The sequence below is a fragment of the Pelophylax lessonae genome, assembly GCF_965119305.1.
Source record: "Pelophylax lessonae genome assembly, chromosome: 5".
Lineage (NCBI taxonomy): Eukaryota > Metazoa > Chordata > Amphibia > Anura > Ranidae > Pelophylax > Pelophylax lessonae.
This window is the reverse complement of record NC_138772.1, coordinates 541229-559069: the sequence shown is the minus strand read 5'-3', so window position 1 is coordinate 559069 and position 17841 is coordinate 541229. Positions and strand designations below refer to the sequence as shown.

The window sequence follows — 17841 nt, the reverse complement described above, 5'->3', positions numbered from 1 at the left end:
GAGACCTGGCTACGAATGTTTGAACCTTCTTGTTGAGTCGAGAAGCAAACAGGTAGACGTTGGGTGTCCCCCACCGGATACACAAGAGATGAAACACCTCCAGGTGTAGGGACCACTCCCCCTGATCCAACACTTGACGACTCAGGTAGTCCGCCTGCCAGTTCTCTACACCTGGGATGTGCACAGCAGAGAGGGCTGGAACAAACTTTTCCCCCCAATCCAGGATCTAGGCCACCTCCCGGGCCTCCAAGACACTTTTTGTGCCCCCTTGAGGATCAATGTAAGCCATGGCTGTGGCATTGTCCGAATGTATCCGGACTGGACAATCTTCTCCTGCAACCCAGATAAAAAAAAGGTTCCCAAAAATAGACAGTTAAGACCAGCAGGGAACTCGGTCCTACTCCTAAACTAGTCAGAAACAAACTGAGATCTATAGTAGGGTGTGTGGGGTTATTCCTGCAGGGACTGCCCCATAGGCGTGGTAAAGCTTTTTCCTGCCTAGTTTCCTACTCCTGTAGGGGGCAGCATAACCCAATGGTCAAGATGATATAAAGCTGCGTCTGTCAATGAGCGATAGAGAAATACATTTTTGGGTTATATACACACACACATTTATAATCATGTCTTTATGTTAGAATTGGTTGTTCCGTCTTCAAGGCTTCTCCTCTGTGGTCCCAGCACCCACCCAGGGAGATCTTGTGTGTATGTGGGTCATTCATTCAGGTGGGGGTTTACTTGCCTTTCCAATGCTTTTTGTTCTCAGAACTTTGAAAATGAGTTTGTATAGGATTGTAAACAACGTTGTTTCTTTCCCCATAGACAAGCACTATGTGGTCTCCAAAGCCCTGAGGAAGCAACATGCGAAACGCGTCGGCACCAGAGGACCCAATATCATAGTCTTTTCCCTTCCCTGCCAGTGTCATTAGTACAGTGACAGTGCAGAGGGGAGAGGAGAGGTGGGGAGGCAAGAGGAGGGGAGGGGAGAGGAGAGGTGGGGAGGGGAGAGGAAGAAAGGGGAGGGGTAGAGGAGAGGAGGGGAGAGGTAGAAAGGGGAGGGGAGAGGAGAGGAGAGGAGGGGAGGGGAGAGTAGGGGAGAGGAAGAAAGGGGAGGGGAGAGGAGAGGAGGGGAGGGGGCGGGAGGACACCGGTAATGTGAAAATTGTTTGGACAGCTTTGTAAATTCTGGAACTGACTGCAGTGACTATCGATGGAAGGAAGTGGTCACTTACCTGCACAGGACACACATGGCGATGAAGCAGGCTGCCGGGTTGGCGATGTTGCTCAGCACCACAGACCAATGATACGCGTCGGCTCCATAGGGAAGGCAGCTGTAGGTCTGCACAGATGGCAGCACGCCATTGGTCAATGCGTTGGACAAGCCGAGCAGCACCAACAGGTAGATATTTCGGGGCGTCCAGAATGGATGCTCGGTCATTTTACTGGAATCTTCTGTCTTTCCGTCCTCTGAGTTCCGCAGGGGGTAGGAATCTTCTGAGTCTGTACCATCCTGAGGGACCGTCCCCGCTCCCAGTTCCTGCTCAGGCTGCTTCTCACTGCTTTTACGCCACAATGGCAAGATGATGAAGGCAATAGCGGAGACCGCCAAAAATGCGAAGAGGCCCCAAAAGTAGGAGGAGGCCGGGAAGTTCTCCTCCAGATAACGTGGCTCGCTGGCATTGCCGAAGGTGTTGTTCCTGCATTCGAGTCGGCCCACCCCCTGACCCAGGGCCAGAATACAGGGGAGGAGGGCGCTGAGCCCTTGGCCAATGAAGAAGCTGCGTATATACTGCTGGGGGAAGCTGTACATGAAGGGTAAGAAGGTGACGTTGGAGGTACAGCAGCCCAGAGCCAGGAGGTAAGCCAGGAGAAGGTACGGCATGCTGTGCTCCTCACCGGCCACCACAACCCGACCGTTCCAAAACACCGCCAGGAATCCCGCTGACAGCAGACTCAGTACATGGATGGAGCGAATTAGCCAGGGCTCCGATATCCGACCTGGGGGGCACAGGCGGTGACTCACTGTGACTGCAAGAGGCCCGATGTTCCCAAAAGCAATGAGCACTGTCAGGTAAGCCGGTAAGTTCCACCCTGTGGAGGAGAGAGAAGGAAGGTGAGAGGGGAACGTACATTGTATACTAGGGATGGGGGATGGGGGGGAGAAGAATGTCTATTGTACACTGGAAGGAGAAGGTGTGCTCTGTATGATCTATACTATGTACAAAACAGGGGGAGAAAGAGATAGAGGGGGAAGGGGGGGAGGGATGAGGGGGGGAGAGAGAGAGAGGGGGTTGGAGAGAGAGAGAGAGAGAGAGAGAGAGAGAGAGGGAGGGAGGGGGGAGAGAGAGTAAGAGAGAGGGGGGTTGGAGAGAGAGAGGGGGGGGGGAGAGAGGGAGGGGGAGAGAGAAAGGGATGGGGGAGAGAGAGAGAGGGAAGGAGAGGGTGGGGATAGAGAGAGGGAGCAGTTGAGGAGAAAGAGAGAGGGGGAGAGAGAAAGAGAGAGAGAGGGATGGGAGAAAGAGAGAGGAGGGGGGAGAGAGGAAGAGAGGGGGGAAGAGAGAGAGGGGGGAGGGAGGAGGAGAAAGAAAAGAGAAGGGAGAGGAAAGGGGAAGAAGGGAGAAAGAGGGAGGGGGAGAAAAAGGGGGAGATAGAGATAGGGAGGGGTGAGAAAGAGGGTGGAGGGGTAAGAAAGTTAAAAGGGGGGGGAGAAAGAAGGTGAAAAGGAGAAATGGGGGGAGAAATGGGGGATGGAGAGAGACAGGAAAGAGAGGGATAGAGGTGGGAGGGATGGGAGAGAGAGAGAGAGAAGGATGGGAGGGAGAGGGAGAGAGAGAGAGAGAGAGAGACAGGAAGGGGGGAAGAGAGAGGGGGGAGAAAGAGAAGGGGAGAGAGAGAGAAAGGAGTGAGAGGGGGAGGAGAGGAAAAGGAGGGAGACGGTGGGGGAGGAGAGAGGGAAGGAGGGAGAGGGGTGAGAAATGTGAGAGGGGGGGGAAGAGAGAAAGAGGGAAGGAAGGAGTGAGAAAGGAGAGGAGAGGGGGGGAGGGAGGGGGGTGAGAGAGTGGAGGGAGAGAAAAGTTGGGGGGAGGGGGAGGAAGAAAAGAGAAGGAGGAAGAAAGGGGAAAGCAAGGAGAGAAAGGGATGGAGGGAGCCGGGGGTGGGGGGGGGGTAGAGAGGAAGGAAGGAGAGAGAAGATGGGAAAGGGGAATGGGGGAGAGAGAGATGGGGGGGGGAGAAAGAGGGGTAAGAGAGAGAGAAAGAGGGAGGGATGGGGGAGAAAGAGAGAGAAAGAGAGAGAGAGAGAGGGAGGGAGAGATGGATGTGAGAGAGAGAGAGGGTAGGAAGAGTGAGAAGGGAGGGAGAAGGTGAGAGAGATGGGGGGGGGGGAGAGGGGGAAGGAGGAATGGGGAAAGATAGAAAAAAAAGAGGAGGGAGCAGAGAGAGAGGGAGGGATGGGGGGAGAGAGAGGTAGGGGTGGAGGAGAGAGGGGGTGGAGGGGGGTAACATAGAGAAAAAGGGAAGGAGAAATAGAAAGAAGGTGGAAGAGAGAAAGGGGGGAGGGAGAGGGATGGGGAACAGAGAGAGGGAGAGAGAGGAAGGGATGGGGAGGGGGATGGAAGAAAGAGAAAGAGAGGGAGGGAGGGGGAGTGAGAAAGGGAGGGGAGAGAGAGAGAGGAAGGGATGAGAGGGAGTGAGGGGGTAGAAAGAGGGGGGATGAGAGGGAGGGGGTAGAAAGAGGGTGGACAAGAGAGAGGGGGAATTTGGAGGTGGGAGACAGAGAGAGAGGTGGGGTTAGAGAGAGGGGAGAGAAAGAGAGGGAGGAAGGGTGGAGAGAGGAAAGGGGAGAAAAGGAGATGGAAAGAAGGATGGGGAAGGGGGAAGGACAGAGAAAGCGTGAGAAAGGGGGAAGAGAGAGGGGGAGAGGGAGGAAGGAGTGAGAAGGGGGTTGAGAGGGAGAAGGAGAGACGGGGTCAAAGAAAAGATGGTGGGGGGAGGGAAAGAGGAGAGAAAGGGAGGATGCCTTTTTTTTTTTGATTATAGAAGGGTCAGACCCTGTGCTGTCTGTGTCCCTGCTTGGGTGACCCCGGGGTGACCCCCCCCCCTGACGCCCCCCCCCCCATCGGTTCCTATTCTAATAACCAGAACTGAAAGTAAAAGTTGTCACCAGGATATGGGGACATTCTCAGATGTTGTCATCTCTCCCCTGTCAGGTTATCTCTATATAAAATTATAAAGTTGATGAAACATAAATCTGCCACCTGTAAATTGACCTGTGTCCCCCCACACACACAATAGTGGTGAGAAACTCTTACTAGTGCAAATTAGACTACAGCCTGGGTATTTGTTCAGCCACAATTGACCATGCAAAAACGTCCCCATTTTCAAGGTTTTGTACATAAAGAGATGTGATAAGGACCTGAAACTCAAAGTGAAAGAGGAAACTTCATCAACAAAAGAACAAAGCGATAGAGACCGTCCTCATTGTTCTTAGGGTGAAATTATCTCTTCCTGAGACACCCGGTATTGACTCAGCTGAACATATAAGCCTCGTCAAAGTTAGTGACTAAATGTGTATATATGGATGTGTATGTATACAGTGCCTTGCGAAAGTATTCGGCCCCCTTGAACTTTTCCACCTTTTGCCACATTTCAGGCTTCAAACATAAAGATATAAAACTGTAATTTTTTGTGAAGAATCAACAACAAGTGGGACACAATCATGAAGTGGAACGAAATTTATTGGATATTTCAAACTTTGTTAACAAATAAAAAACTGAAAAATTGGGCGTGCAAAATTATTCAGCCCCTTTACTTTCAGTGCAGCAAACTCTCTCCAGAAGTTCAGTGAGGATCTCTGAATGATCCAATGTTGACCTAAATGACTAATGATGATAAATAGAATCCACCTGTGTGTAATCAAGTCTCCGTATAAATGCACCTGCACTGTGATAGTCTCAGAGGTCCGTTTAAAGCGCAGAGAGCATCATGAAGAACAAGGAACACACCAGGCAGGTCCGAGATACTGTTGTGGAGAAGTTTAAAGCCGGATTTGGATACAAAAAGATTTCCCAAGCTTTAAACATCCCAAGGAGCACTGTGCAAGCGATAATATTGAAATGGAAGGAGTATCAGACCACTGCAAATCTACGAAGACCTGGCCGTCCCTCTAAACTTTCAGCTCATACAAGGAGAAGACTGATCAGAGATGCAGCCAAGAGGCCCATGATCACTCTGGATGAACTGCAGAGATCTACAGCTGAGGTGGGAGACTCTGTCCATAGGACAACAATCAGTCGTATACTGCACAAATCTGCCCTTTATGGAAGAGTGGCAAGAAGAAAGCCATTTCTTAAAGATATCCATAAAAAGTGTCGTTTAAAGTTTGCCACAAGCCACCTGGGAGACACCAAACATGTGGAAGAAGGGGCTCTGCTCAGATGAAACCAAAATCAAACTTTTTGGCAACAATGTAAAACTTTATGTTTGGTGTAAAAGCAACACAGCTCATCACCCTGAACACACCATCCCCCACTGTCACACATGGTGGTGGCAGCATCATGGTTTGGGCCTGCTTTTCTTCAGCAGGGACAGGGAAGATGGTTAAAATTGATGGGAAGATGGATGGAGCCAAATACAGGACCATTCTGGAAGAAAACCTGATGGAGTCTGCAAAAGACCTGAGACTGGGACGGAGATTTGTCTTCCAACAAGACAATGATCCAAAACATAAAGCAAAATCTACAATGGAATGGTTCACAAATAAACATATCCAGGTGTTAGAATGGCCAAGTCAAAGTCCAGACCTGAATCCAATCGAGAATCTGTGGAAAGAACTGAAAACTGCTGTTCACAAACGCTCTCCATCCAACCTCACTGAGCTCGAGCTGTTTTGCAAGGAGGAATGGGCAAAAATTTCAGTCTCTCGATGTGCAAAACTGATAGAGACATACCCCAAGCGACTTACAGCTGTAATCGCAGCAAAAGGTGGCGCTACAAAGTATTAACTTAAGGGGGCTGAATAATTTTGCACGTCCAATTTTTCAGTTTTTTATTTGTTAAAAAAGTTAGAAATATCCAATAAATTTCGTTCTTCTTCATGATTGTGTCCCACTTGTTGTTGATTCTTCACAAAAAATTACAGTTTTATATCTTTATGTTTGAAGCCTGAAATGTGGCAAAAGGTCGCAAAGTTCAAGGGGGCCGAATAGTTTCGCAAGGCACTGTATATATATATGTATGTATGTATTTGTGTATATATATATATATATATATGTGTATATGTGTGTAGGTATGTGTCTATATGTGTGTGTAAGTACATGTATGATCCGGTTGTCACTATATATTGAATTTTGATGTTATATGCAAAGGATTCTGTATAACAGGAATAATCAGTTAGAAGTGATACATGGGATGAATTTGTATAAATCCTCAAGGGATATTCTCATCATTTTAAAAAAAGGAATAACTTATCAACAGAGACGGCTCACCCACCAAATCATAAGTAGTGTCCAAAAGAAGCTATGAACTACAAAGGGCGTGATCTATTCATATGAATGCATTGAGATTATAGAAATATGGAATAAAGAGTTTTCCTACAGGAGATTAATGGAGCTACTAATAATGACACCACCAGCAGAGAACGCCATCTTGGAACAAGATACTGGAATGTTATAAAAGCAGAAATCGCTAGATCCCCAAAATATGATTCATATTAACCACTTAAGCCCCGGAAGATTTTACCCCCTTCCTGACCAGGGCCTATTTTGCTATTCGGCACTGCGTGACTTTAACGGACAATTGCGCTGTTGTGCGACGCTGTACCTAAACAAATTTGTCGTCCTTTTTTCCCCACAAATAGAGCTTTCTTTTGGTGGTATTTGATCACCATGTGCGATTTTTACTTTTTGCGCTATAAACAAAAAAAGAGCAACAATTTTGCAAAAATAACAATATTTTTAAATTTTTTTATATGAAATTCCCCAAAAAAAATGTAAAAATCAAAATTTTTTAACATTTTTGGCCAATTTGTTTTCTGCTACATATTTTTGGTAAAAAAAAAAAAAAAATCGCAATAAGCGTATTTTGATTGGTTTGCGCAAAAGTTATTGCGTCTACTAACAAAGGGAAAGATTTATGTAATTTTTATTATTTTTTTTTTAACGAGTAATGGCGGCGATCTGCAATTTTTTTTTGCAGGACTGCGACATTGCGGCGGACAGATCGGACCCCTGACTGACATTTTTGACACTTTTGGGGTTACCATTGACATTACTACAGTAATCAGTGCTATACATATGCACTGTCACTGTAAAAAGGACACTGGCAGGGAAGGGGTTAACTTTATTGGAGAGGGAGGGGTTAAGTGTGTCCCTAGGGGTGTGATTCTAACTGTGATTGGATGTGGCTTTTCATGTAACAGCAGAGATCTACGGTCCTACATAGCAGGATCGTATGATTTCTGCTGTTACACAGGGAAGAATGATGGGCGGCTTTGTTTACATTAGCCGCCTGCCTTTCTCCTGGTGTAACCGACGATCGCCGCGTGACCGGCGGACATCGCGTCCGCCGCTCACATGCGCAGGGGGGTCCATGAGCGGGCGGGAGCGCGCCTCCGGCGGCATGCGCTCGCTCCCTAGAGCCTCACAGGCTAGTGACGTACCCATACGTCACTTTGTCTGTGAGGGGCTGACTGCCGCCGTATATAGTCATGTGGCAGTCAGCAAGTGGTTAATATATGGTTTACAGCAAATCCCCACATCCCATTATAGGACAATCCCAATTCCAATGATGTAACTGAATTGTTAACCAATGGGCAGGTGAAAAATGACCAGTCACTGCCCACTTCTGGAACCACCACTGAGGAGACAGTCAATATTGGTTGGGGAGTGGTCATTTCAATCAATAGTTTCTGATCATATAAAAGAGGACCCCTGGAAAAAGTGAGGACACTAAAAAAAAAAAAACAAAACCTGAAGAACACACCTAAGGGATGACACAGGAAAAAGACCGCTGCCGTTGACCACTGCCAACCTTGCTGATCTCTTGCTGTTAAAGAGGTTGTAAACCCACTTTAAATGCTTTTGCCTATAATTAAGGCTTTCCTATAGTTGCTATAAATATCTCCTAAACCGGCACCGTTTAGAGATATTTGCAGTGCATGCAGCCGATGATGTCATCCGCGCATGTGCTCTGAAGGAACGGACAGTTGTGCCGTTCCTTCAGAGCCCTATGCCGTGAACGGCGGCTCCCGCGGGCATGCGCGGGAGTGATGTAATTGCGCCCCCCGGCCAATCAGATGGCTGGAGGACGCAAACAAGGAAGCAGGACGGCCGGACATGTCGGCCAGCACTGCGGGGGCTTCGTTTTAAGGTAAGCAGGGCTGCCATCAGGGGGGTACAGCCCATACACATGTAGGGGGCCCCGGGGATTCTGAGGGGCCCAGCCACCCAAGCCTCAACAAACCAGATTGAGTTGTTGCTGCTGTAGTAACTAGCAATTGCTAAAGCAGGGTGGCCGCAGAGTAAGACGATGCAGCTGAAGGGATGTCTCTTTGCTGGATTGGGCTCTTTGCTGAATATTTGGGGCTGTATCTTTGCTGGATTGGATTAATTTTTAAATATTAAGTTGTAAGAGTGTTAAAATAAAAGTGTGTGCACTGAAGGACTTGGCTGGATGGCCAGTGGGCAGATTCGGTGGGATGGCCAGAGGGCGGGCCCTGGGAATATTGGTTGTCAGGCCCAGAAGGGCCCAGGCCTAAAGCTGTGTAAGGGGCCCCAAAATTTCTGATGGCTGCCCTGAAGGTAAGTATTTCATAATGAACCTAGTATGTGATGCACAGCTCATTATGCCTTTCTCTTTACAGGTTTTAATTTTTCTCATTTTTTGTATGTGGGTTTACTTCCTCTTTAACCCCTTAAGCCCCGGAAGATTTTACCCCCTTCCTGACCAGGGCCTATTTTGGGATTCGGCACTGTGCGACTTTAACGGACAATTGCGCGGTCGTGCGACGCTGTACCCAAATTAATTTGACGTCCTTTTTTTCCCACAAACAGAGCTTTCTTTTGGTGGTATTTGATCACCTGTGCGATTTTTTGATCACGCGCTATAAACAAAAAAAGAGCGACAATTTAGCAAAAATAACAATATTTCTCACATTTTTTTATATGAAATTCCCCAAAAAAAAACGTAAAAATCAAAATTTTTAAACATTTTGGGCCAATTTGTTTTCTGCTACATATGTTTGGTAAAAAAAAAATTCCCAATAAGCGTATTTTGATTGGTTTGCGCAAACGTTATCGCGTTCACTAAGGGAAAGATTTTTGTCATTTTTATGTTTTTTTTTTTTTTAACGAGTAATGGCGGTGATCTGCGATTTTTTTTGCGGTACTGCGACATTGCGGCTGACAGATCGGACCCTTGACTGATATTTTTGGGGTTACCGGTGACATTACTGCAGTAATCAGTGCTATACATATGCACTGTTACTGTAAAAATGACACTGGCAGGGAAGGGGTTAACTTTATTGGAGAGGGAGGGGTTAAGTGTGTCCCTAGGGGCGTGATTCTAACTGTGATTGGATGTGGCTAGTGATGTAACAGCAGAGATCTACGGTCCTACATAGCAGGATCGTATGATCTGTGCTGTTACACAGGGGAGAATGACAGGCGGCTTTGTTTACATTAGCCGCCTACCTTTCTCCCGATGTAACGGACGATCGCGAGTGCCCGGCGGACATCGGGTCCGCCGGGCACACGCACGTGGGGGTCTGTAACCACGCGGGAGTGTGCCTCTGGCGACGCGCACTCGCTCCCTAGAGCCTCACAGGCTAGCGACGTAGTACTACGTCACTTTGCCTGTGAGGGGCTGACTGCCGCAGTAAATAGTCGTTAGGCAGTCGGCAAGCGGTTAAGACGAACTTCCATACTTTGATATTTTTCCTTGGAAGGAGTGGTGAGAGATAGACTTCATAATTTTTCCTTAACACATTTGCTTCCAAGATAGTAGGAACTGTATGGTACTGTCTGAAATTTCATATATGATCATTTACATTGGGTAGAGCAAATCTATATGTTCATTTTTTTCCCCCACTGAATTAATCGGTTTTATGAATTGAAATTGTTTTGTCTAGGTTAAGACTAATTTAGCAGATTTATTGAATTTAAAACGTATTTGTGTATAATAGGGTGTTGCTCTTTAAAGAGAAGTTTCTTTCTTTCCTACAGCCGCGGAAAGTGACAAACTGCCTTAACCGCTTTCCGACCGCCGCAAGTACATATCAGCCCCGTGAAGGCAAAGTGACGTACCGGTACGTCACTCGCCTGTGAGCCAGTAGGGGGCTCGCTCACTCTGATCCCCGTGCGCGTGACCAGCAGACCCGATGTCCGCCGGTCACTCGCGATCTCCCCGTGGAGAGGGAGGAAGGCAGGCGGATGATGTAAACAAAGCCGCCTGTCATTCTCCCTGGTGTAACTGCAGAGATCATACGGTCCTGCTATGTAGGATCGTATGTCTCTGTGGTTACATCAAAAGCCACGCCCCAGCACAATTAGAATCACGCCCCTAGGGACACACTTAACCCCTCCTTCTCCAATAAAGTTAACCCCTTCCCTGCCAGTGTCATTTTTCCAGTAACAGTGCATATGTATAGCACTGATTACTGCAGTAATGTCACTGGTACCCCCAAAAGTGTCAGAAATGTCAGTCAAGGGTCCGATCTGTCCACGGAAAGTTGCAGTACCGCAAAAAAAAAAAAAAAAAAAAAAAAAATCACAGATCGCCGCCATTACTCGTTAAAAAAAAGAACAAAAATGACAAAAATCTTTCCCGTAGTTAGTAGCTGCGATAACTTTTGCGCAAACCAATCAAAATACGCTTATTGTGATTTTTTTTTACCAAACATAGGTAGCAGAAAACAAATTGGCCTAAAATGTTAAAAAAACGGAATTTTTGTAAAATCTTACCTGTAAAATTCCTTTCTCTGAGTCCTCCGACAGTCGCCGCCTCTTCATATTCGTCACAATGGGGTATTAGACTTTGCTCCGAAGGAGTAGCTAGGCAACAGAATATGTTAACATTAAAGCTTTTAACATATCCCACCCTCAAGGGGTGGTCCCCTCAGTCAATAACCTCCTACTTCCTGTATCCATATCTCAGTTTCAGTGGAATAGCAGTAGAGTACACAACCAAAACCCCAAAAGAGGGGCGGGGGCGGCGACTGTCGGAGGACTCAGAGAAAGGAATTTTACAGGTAAGATTTTACAAAAATTCAGTTTTCTCTTACGTCCTCCGACAGTCGCCGCCTCTTCATATTCGTCACATATGGGGACGTCCCAAAGCAGTGCAAACATGAGGGGTGGGAAACGCATCCGCGCCGTAAGGCAACGCAGTCTCCGCATCAAAGAAAGGAACCTTACCAAAGGAAGGAAACCAGCTGGGCAATAGGAAAAAAAACGTGCTCAACAGGAGCAACAACCCAGGAAAAACAAATAACCAGGGGATAAAAAACTTATCCCAACAGCCAGGGATCCCAACATGGGACCCTAGGGAACTGCCGCACTAAGAACCTTGCGGCTAAAGGAAGCATCCGCCGATGCCTGAACATCCACTTTATAGAATTTTGTGAAACTGAGATATGGTTGCAGGAAGTAGGAGGGTATTGACTGAGGGGACCACCTCTTGAGGGTGGGATATGTTAAAAGCTTTAATGTTAACATATTCTGTTGCCTAGCTACTCCTTCGGAGCAAAGTCTAATACCCCATTGTGACGAATATGAAGAGGCGGCGACTGTCGGAGGACGTAAGAGAAATTTAGATTTTTACATTTTTTGGGGGGGAATTTCATATAAAAAAAATGTGAAAAATATTATTTTTGCAAAATTTACGCTTTTTTTTTTGTTTATAGTGCAACCAAACTGTAAAACCATCAGATGGCGGGAGTGATGTAACGGGTCACATGGGCGGATGGAGATCAAACTGAGGCCAAGATGGCGGCTTCCTTGGCTGAAGACGTTAGGAGAGTTTAGTTCCGTATAATCCTATTGCGCGCCGCCGAGAGAGGGGAATGTCTGGTAATGTAGGTCTACTTCGCCAGACTTTGCCGCAGTACAGTCAATGTGACTGGTCGGCAAGTGGTTAAGGAATACGGTTATCTATAGATATCTAACCTCACACAATGATTGCTTATACCAATAATTAAATGTTAGAAGCAACCAATGTTCATTTTGGCTGCAAATTTTGATTTAGTTTTAGCCTTTTGACTAAAATGCCGTTTTAGTTTTAGTCCCATTTTAGTCATCTGGAATTGTTTTCGTTTTATTTAGTCGACTAAAACTCATTTTTGTTATCTAAAAGGGAATGGGTTTGGTTAAATTGTGATGCATTATTGAAGCGTTTCTCAACTATTTGCAGACTCATTATATACTCCTGGAGTAAAGAGATTGAATATTGGTTTTATTTATGGTAATAAGGTTTGAATAAAACTCACAGCCACAGATTTAGCCGCTCTGGATGCTGAGGAGACTTGGAATGCACACAGTGCTCTGGAAGATAGTCTGAGGAGGCCTGTAATGCTGCACAGTGCTCTTAACAGTGGTCTGAGGCCTGTAATGCTGCACAGTGCTGTGGATGGTGGTATGAGGGGCCGTGTTGCTGCACAGTGCTCTGGATATAGGTCTGAGGGAAGGCCTATAATATACACAGTGCTCTGAAATGTGGTCTGAGGAGGCCTGTAATGCACACAGTGCTCTGGATATGGGTCTGAGGGGAGGCCTGTAATGCACACAGTGCTCTGAAAGGTGGTCTGAGGAGGCCTGTAATGCTGCACAGTGCTCTGGATATGGGTCTGAGGAGGCCTGTAATGCACACAGTGCTCTGGATATGGGTCTGAGGGGAGGCCTGTAATGCACACAGTGCTCTGAAAGGTGGTCTGAGGAGGCCTGTAATGCTGCACAGTGCTCTGGATATGGGTCTGAGGGGAGGCCTGTAATGCACACAGTGCTCTGAAAGGTGGTCTGAGGAGGCCTGTAATGCTGCACAGTGCTCTGGATATGGGTCTGAGGGGAGGCCTATAATATACACAGTGCTCTGAAAGGTGGTCTGAGGAGGCCTGTAATGCTGCACAGTGCTCTGAAAGGTGGGCTGAGGTGGCCTATAATGAACACAGTGCTCTGAAAGGTGGTCTGAGGAGGCCTGTAATGCTGCACAGTGCTCTGGATATGGGTCTGAGGGGAGGCCTATAATGAACACAGTGCTCTGAAAGGTGGGCTGAGGAGGACTGTAATGCTGCACAGTGCTCTGGATGCCAGTGTTCAGAGGCCTGTAATGCACAGTGCTCTGGATGGACTGTGATCAGAGGAGGCGTGTAATGCACACACAGTGCTCTGAGGGGAGGCGTGTAATTGTAATGTACACACTCCCAGTGCTCTCTGCTCTCGCCGGTCATTATCGTGTGTCGGTAGTGGTAGTCCCGTCGGGAGGCCTGTAATGCTCGGTGCTACTCTGGACGGTCATCTGAGAACTCGGAGACCATGTGATCACTGTGACCAATCACAGAGATCAACACAACAGGACTCAAAAAATGGCTATGAATGGAAGCCACTCAATTGCCATGTGATCTGCGGTGATTGGTCACAGCGACCACAGGATACCAGCAGCGGCCTGGTACACCGATCTGTCACGCACTGGACACAGCGGGTGACAAATCGCCCTGAAGCACGGCCTGGTCTTCTAAGGACGTCACATGACGTCACCCAGGATGGCCACGCCCCCGCTCAGCTGCCATATTATAATAGGCCGGGTGGGAAGCGGTTAAAGTGGCTGTAAACTCCTAAATCCCCAATGAAGTGACTGCCTCAGGTGATACACAGGTGAAACAAATCCTCCTATATAAGTTGTACCTGTTTACCTGCATCCTTATCTTCTCCTTATACATGACAGCCCCCTTCCTGACAATACCCCAACCTCCACTACCTCTGGCCTCCTACTTTAACTGCCAAATTTTCACTATGATATGATCCTTCTCCCAGCCTCCTCCTGTGTATGACTCTAACCTCAGCCTCCACCCAATATGCCATTCTCCTGTGCCTCCACCCAATATACCGTCCCCTGTACCTCAGCCTCCACCCAATATACCGTCCCCTGTACCTCAGCCTCCACCCAATATACCGTCCCCTGTACCTCAGCCTCCACCCAATATACCGTCCCCTGTACCTCAGCCTCCACCCAATATACCGTCCCCTGTACCTCAGCCTCCACCCAATATACCGTCCCCTGTACCTCAGCCTCCACCCAATATACCGTCCCCTGTACCTCAGCCTCCACCCAATATGCCATTCTCCTTTACCTCAGCCTCCACCCAATATGCCATTCTCCTGTGCCTCCACCCAATATACCGTCCCCTGTACCTCAGCCTCCACCCAATATACCGTCCTCCTGTGCCTCTACCCAATATACTGTCCCCTGTACCTCAGCCTCCACCCAATATACCGTCCCCTGTACCTCAGCCTCCACCCAATATACCGTCCCCTGTACCTCAGCCTCCACCCAATATACCGTCCCCTGTACCTCAGCCTCCACCCAATATACCGTCCCTTGTACCTCAGCCTCCACCCAATATGCCATTCTCCTGTGCCTCTACCCAATATACTGTCCCCTGTACCTCAGCCTCCACCCAATATACCGTCCCCTGTACCTCAGCCTCCACCCAATATACCGTCCCCTGTACCTCAGCCTCCACCCAATATGCCATTCTCCTTTACCTCAGCCTCCACCCAATATACCGTCCCCTGTACCTCAGCCTCCACCCAATATACCGTCCCCTGTACCTCAGCCTCCACCCAATATACCGTTCCCTGTACCTCAGCCTCCACCCAATATACCGTCCCCTGTACCTCAGCCTCCACCCAATATACCGTTCCCTGTACCTCAGCCTCCACCCAATATACCGTCCCCTGTACCTCAGCCTCCACCCAATATACCGTCCCCTGTACCTCAGCCTCCACCCAATATACCGTCCCCTGTACCTCAGCCTCCACCCAATATACCGTCCCCTGTACCTCAGCCTCCACCCAATATACCGTCCCCTGTACCTCAGCCTCCACCCAATATACCGTCCCCTGTACCTCAGCCTCCACCCAATATACCGTCCCCTGTACCTCAGCCTCCACCCAATATACCGTCCCCTGTACCTCAGCCTCCACCCAATATACCGTCCCCTGTACCTCAGCCTCCACCCAATATACCGTCCCCTGTACCTCAGCCTCCACCCAATATACCGTCCCCTGTACCTCAGCCTCCACCCAATATACCGTCCCCTGTACCTCAGCCTCCACCCAATATACCGTCCCCTGTACCTCAGCCTCCACCCAATATACCGTCCCCTGTACCTCAGCCTCCACCCAATATACCGTCCCCTGTACCTCAGCCTCCACCCAATATACCGTCCCCTGTACCTCAGCCTCCACCCAATATACCGTCCCCTGTACCTCAGCCTCCACCCAATATACCGTCCCCTGTACCTCAGCCTCCACCCAATATACTGTCCCCTGTACCTCAGCCTCCACCCAATATGCCATTTTCCTTTACCTCAGCCTCCACCCAATATACCGTCCCCCTGTACCTCAGCCTCCACCCAATATGCCATTCTCCTTTACCTCAGCCTCCACCATTCTCCTGTGCCTCCACCCAATATACCGCCCCCCTGTACCTCAGCCTCCGCCCAATATACCGTCCTCCTGTGCCTCCACCCAATATGCTGTCCCCCTGTACCTCAACCTCCACCCAATAACCCTGTCCCCCTGTACCTAAACCTCCATCCAAAATGCCACCCTCCTGTACCTCAGCCTCTACCCAATAAGCCATGTATCCCCAACTTCCTCCTTTGACAGCACCCCAACTTTAGACCTGCCCCTGTACTAATGGACAGGACTAAGATACAGAAATTGTCACTCACCTTCTGGAAGCTCCTTCACAACCACAGGAAGCTCCACCCACAAGGAGTTCACCGACACCCAGGACCCCATTCCGAATAAGGCCACAAGGACGTGTGTGACAAGAGAGCGGCCCGTCACCTCCATGTCTCCGATTCTGATAAAAGATGTCAAATGGTGAGGATTAAAGGGGATGGACGCACCCAGGACTCAATTCCTGTAAACTCCAACCAGCTACACAAACTACAAATCTATACACTGCCCAACCCCCCCCTCCAAAATCTACTATATGACCCAAATCTATACACCCCCCCCCCCAGACCCTCCTCCAACATCTACAACACCACCCAAATCTATACACCCCCCCCCGACCCTCCTCCCCCATCTACAACACAACACAAATCTATACCCCCCCCCCCAGACCCTCCTCCCCCATCTACAACACAACACAAATCTATACCCCCCCCCAGACCCTCCTCCCCCATCTACAACACAACCCAAATCTATACACCCCCCCCCAGACCCTCCTCCATCTACAACACCACCCAAATCTATACACCCCCCCAAGACCTTCCTCCCCCATCTACAACATGACCCCAATCTATACACCCCCCCGACCCTCCTCCCCCCATCTACAACACAACCCCAATCTATACACCCCCCGACCCTCCTCCCCAATTTCCAACATGACCCCAATCTATACACCCCCAGACCCTCCTCCCCCATCTACAACACAACACAAATCTATACCCCCCCCCCAGACCCTCCTCCCCCATCTACAACACAACCCAAATCTATACACCCCCCCCCCAGACCCTCCTCCATCTACAACACCACCCAAATCTATACACCCCCCCCCCCAGACCCTCCTCCCCCATCTACGACACAACCAAAATCTATACACCCTCCCCCATCTACAACACCACCCAAATCTATACACCCCCCCAAGACCTTCCTCCCCCATCTACAACACAACCCCAATCTATACACCCCCCCCCCAGACCCTCCTCCCCCATCTACAACACCACCCCAATCTATACACCCCCCCCCAGACCCTCCTCCCCCATCTACAACACCACCCCAATCTATACATCCCCCCCCCAGACCCTCCTCCAACATCTACAATACAACCCCAATCTATACATCCCCCCGACCCTCCTCCATCTACAACACAACCCAAATCTATACATCCCCCCCCCAGACCCTCCTCCAACATCTACAATACAACCCCAATCTATACACCCCCCGACCCTCCCCCATCTACAATACAACCCCAATCTATACACCCCCCAGACCCTCCTCCCCCATCTACAACACAACACAAATCTATACACCCCCCCGACCCTCCCCCATCTACAACACAACCCAAATCTATACACCCCCCCCCCCCGACCCTCCCCCAACATCTACAAATCAACCCAAATCTATACACCCCCCGACCCTCCTCCCCTATCTACAACACAACACAAATCTATACACCCCCCCAAACCTCCTCTCCCATCTACAACACAAATCTATACACCCCCCAGACCCTCCTCCAACATCTACAACATGACACAAATCTATACACCCCCCCGACCCTCCCCCATCTACAACACAACCCAAATCTATACACCCCCTCCCCATCTATACCCTCCCTCCAAAATATAAACCATTGTCCACACATAGTGTCCCCCACCCAGATATCATCTCACCGGCTTCGTATTCTTCACCAACACCCGGGAATCTCTTCTCATTCAATGCTCTGCTCCCGGCCGTCTGTCTCTGGTGGGAACACTGGATGGGGCATCAATGTCTGAAGGAGGATAAAGATGAATAAAGGCAAAAAAATTTAATTCCAGAATAACAATATTTCTTCCCAACATAAGAAGATGGAAAAAAAACAAATAAAAAAAAAAACCCTGGATTTTTTACGGAGCAT

General features: G+C 48.7%; 1 protein-coding gene across 1 annotated transcript in view; it reads right to left on the bottom strand.

The window, feature by feature from the left end:
- SLC52A2 (solute carrier family 52 member 2) overlaps positions 1-17636 on the bottom strand; it is a 50549-nt gene extending 32913 nt beyond the window's left edge. The window contains exons 1-3 of the mRNA XM_082259779.1: positions 17615-17636; positions 15944-16077; positions 1230-2088 (exon numbers count right to left, since the gene is read on the bottom strand). Coding sequence (XP_082115905.1) covers positions 1230-2088; positions 15944-16067 — 983 coding nt within the window. The 5' untranslated portion in view covers positions 16068-16077; positions 17615-17636. The remainder of the gene's footprint in view (positions 1-1229; positions 2089-15943; positions 16078-17614) is intronic.
- Positions 17637-17841: the final 205 nt, after the last annotated feature.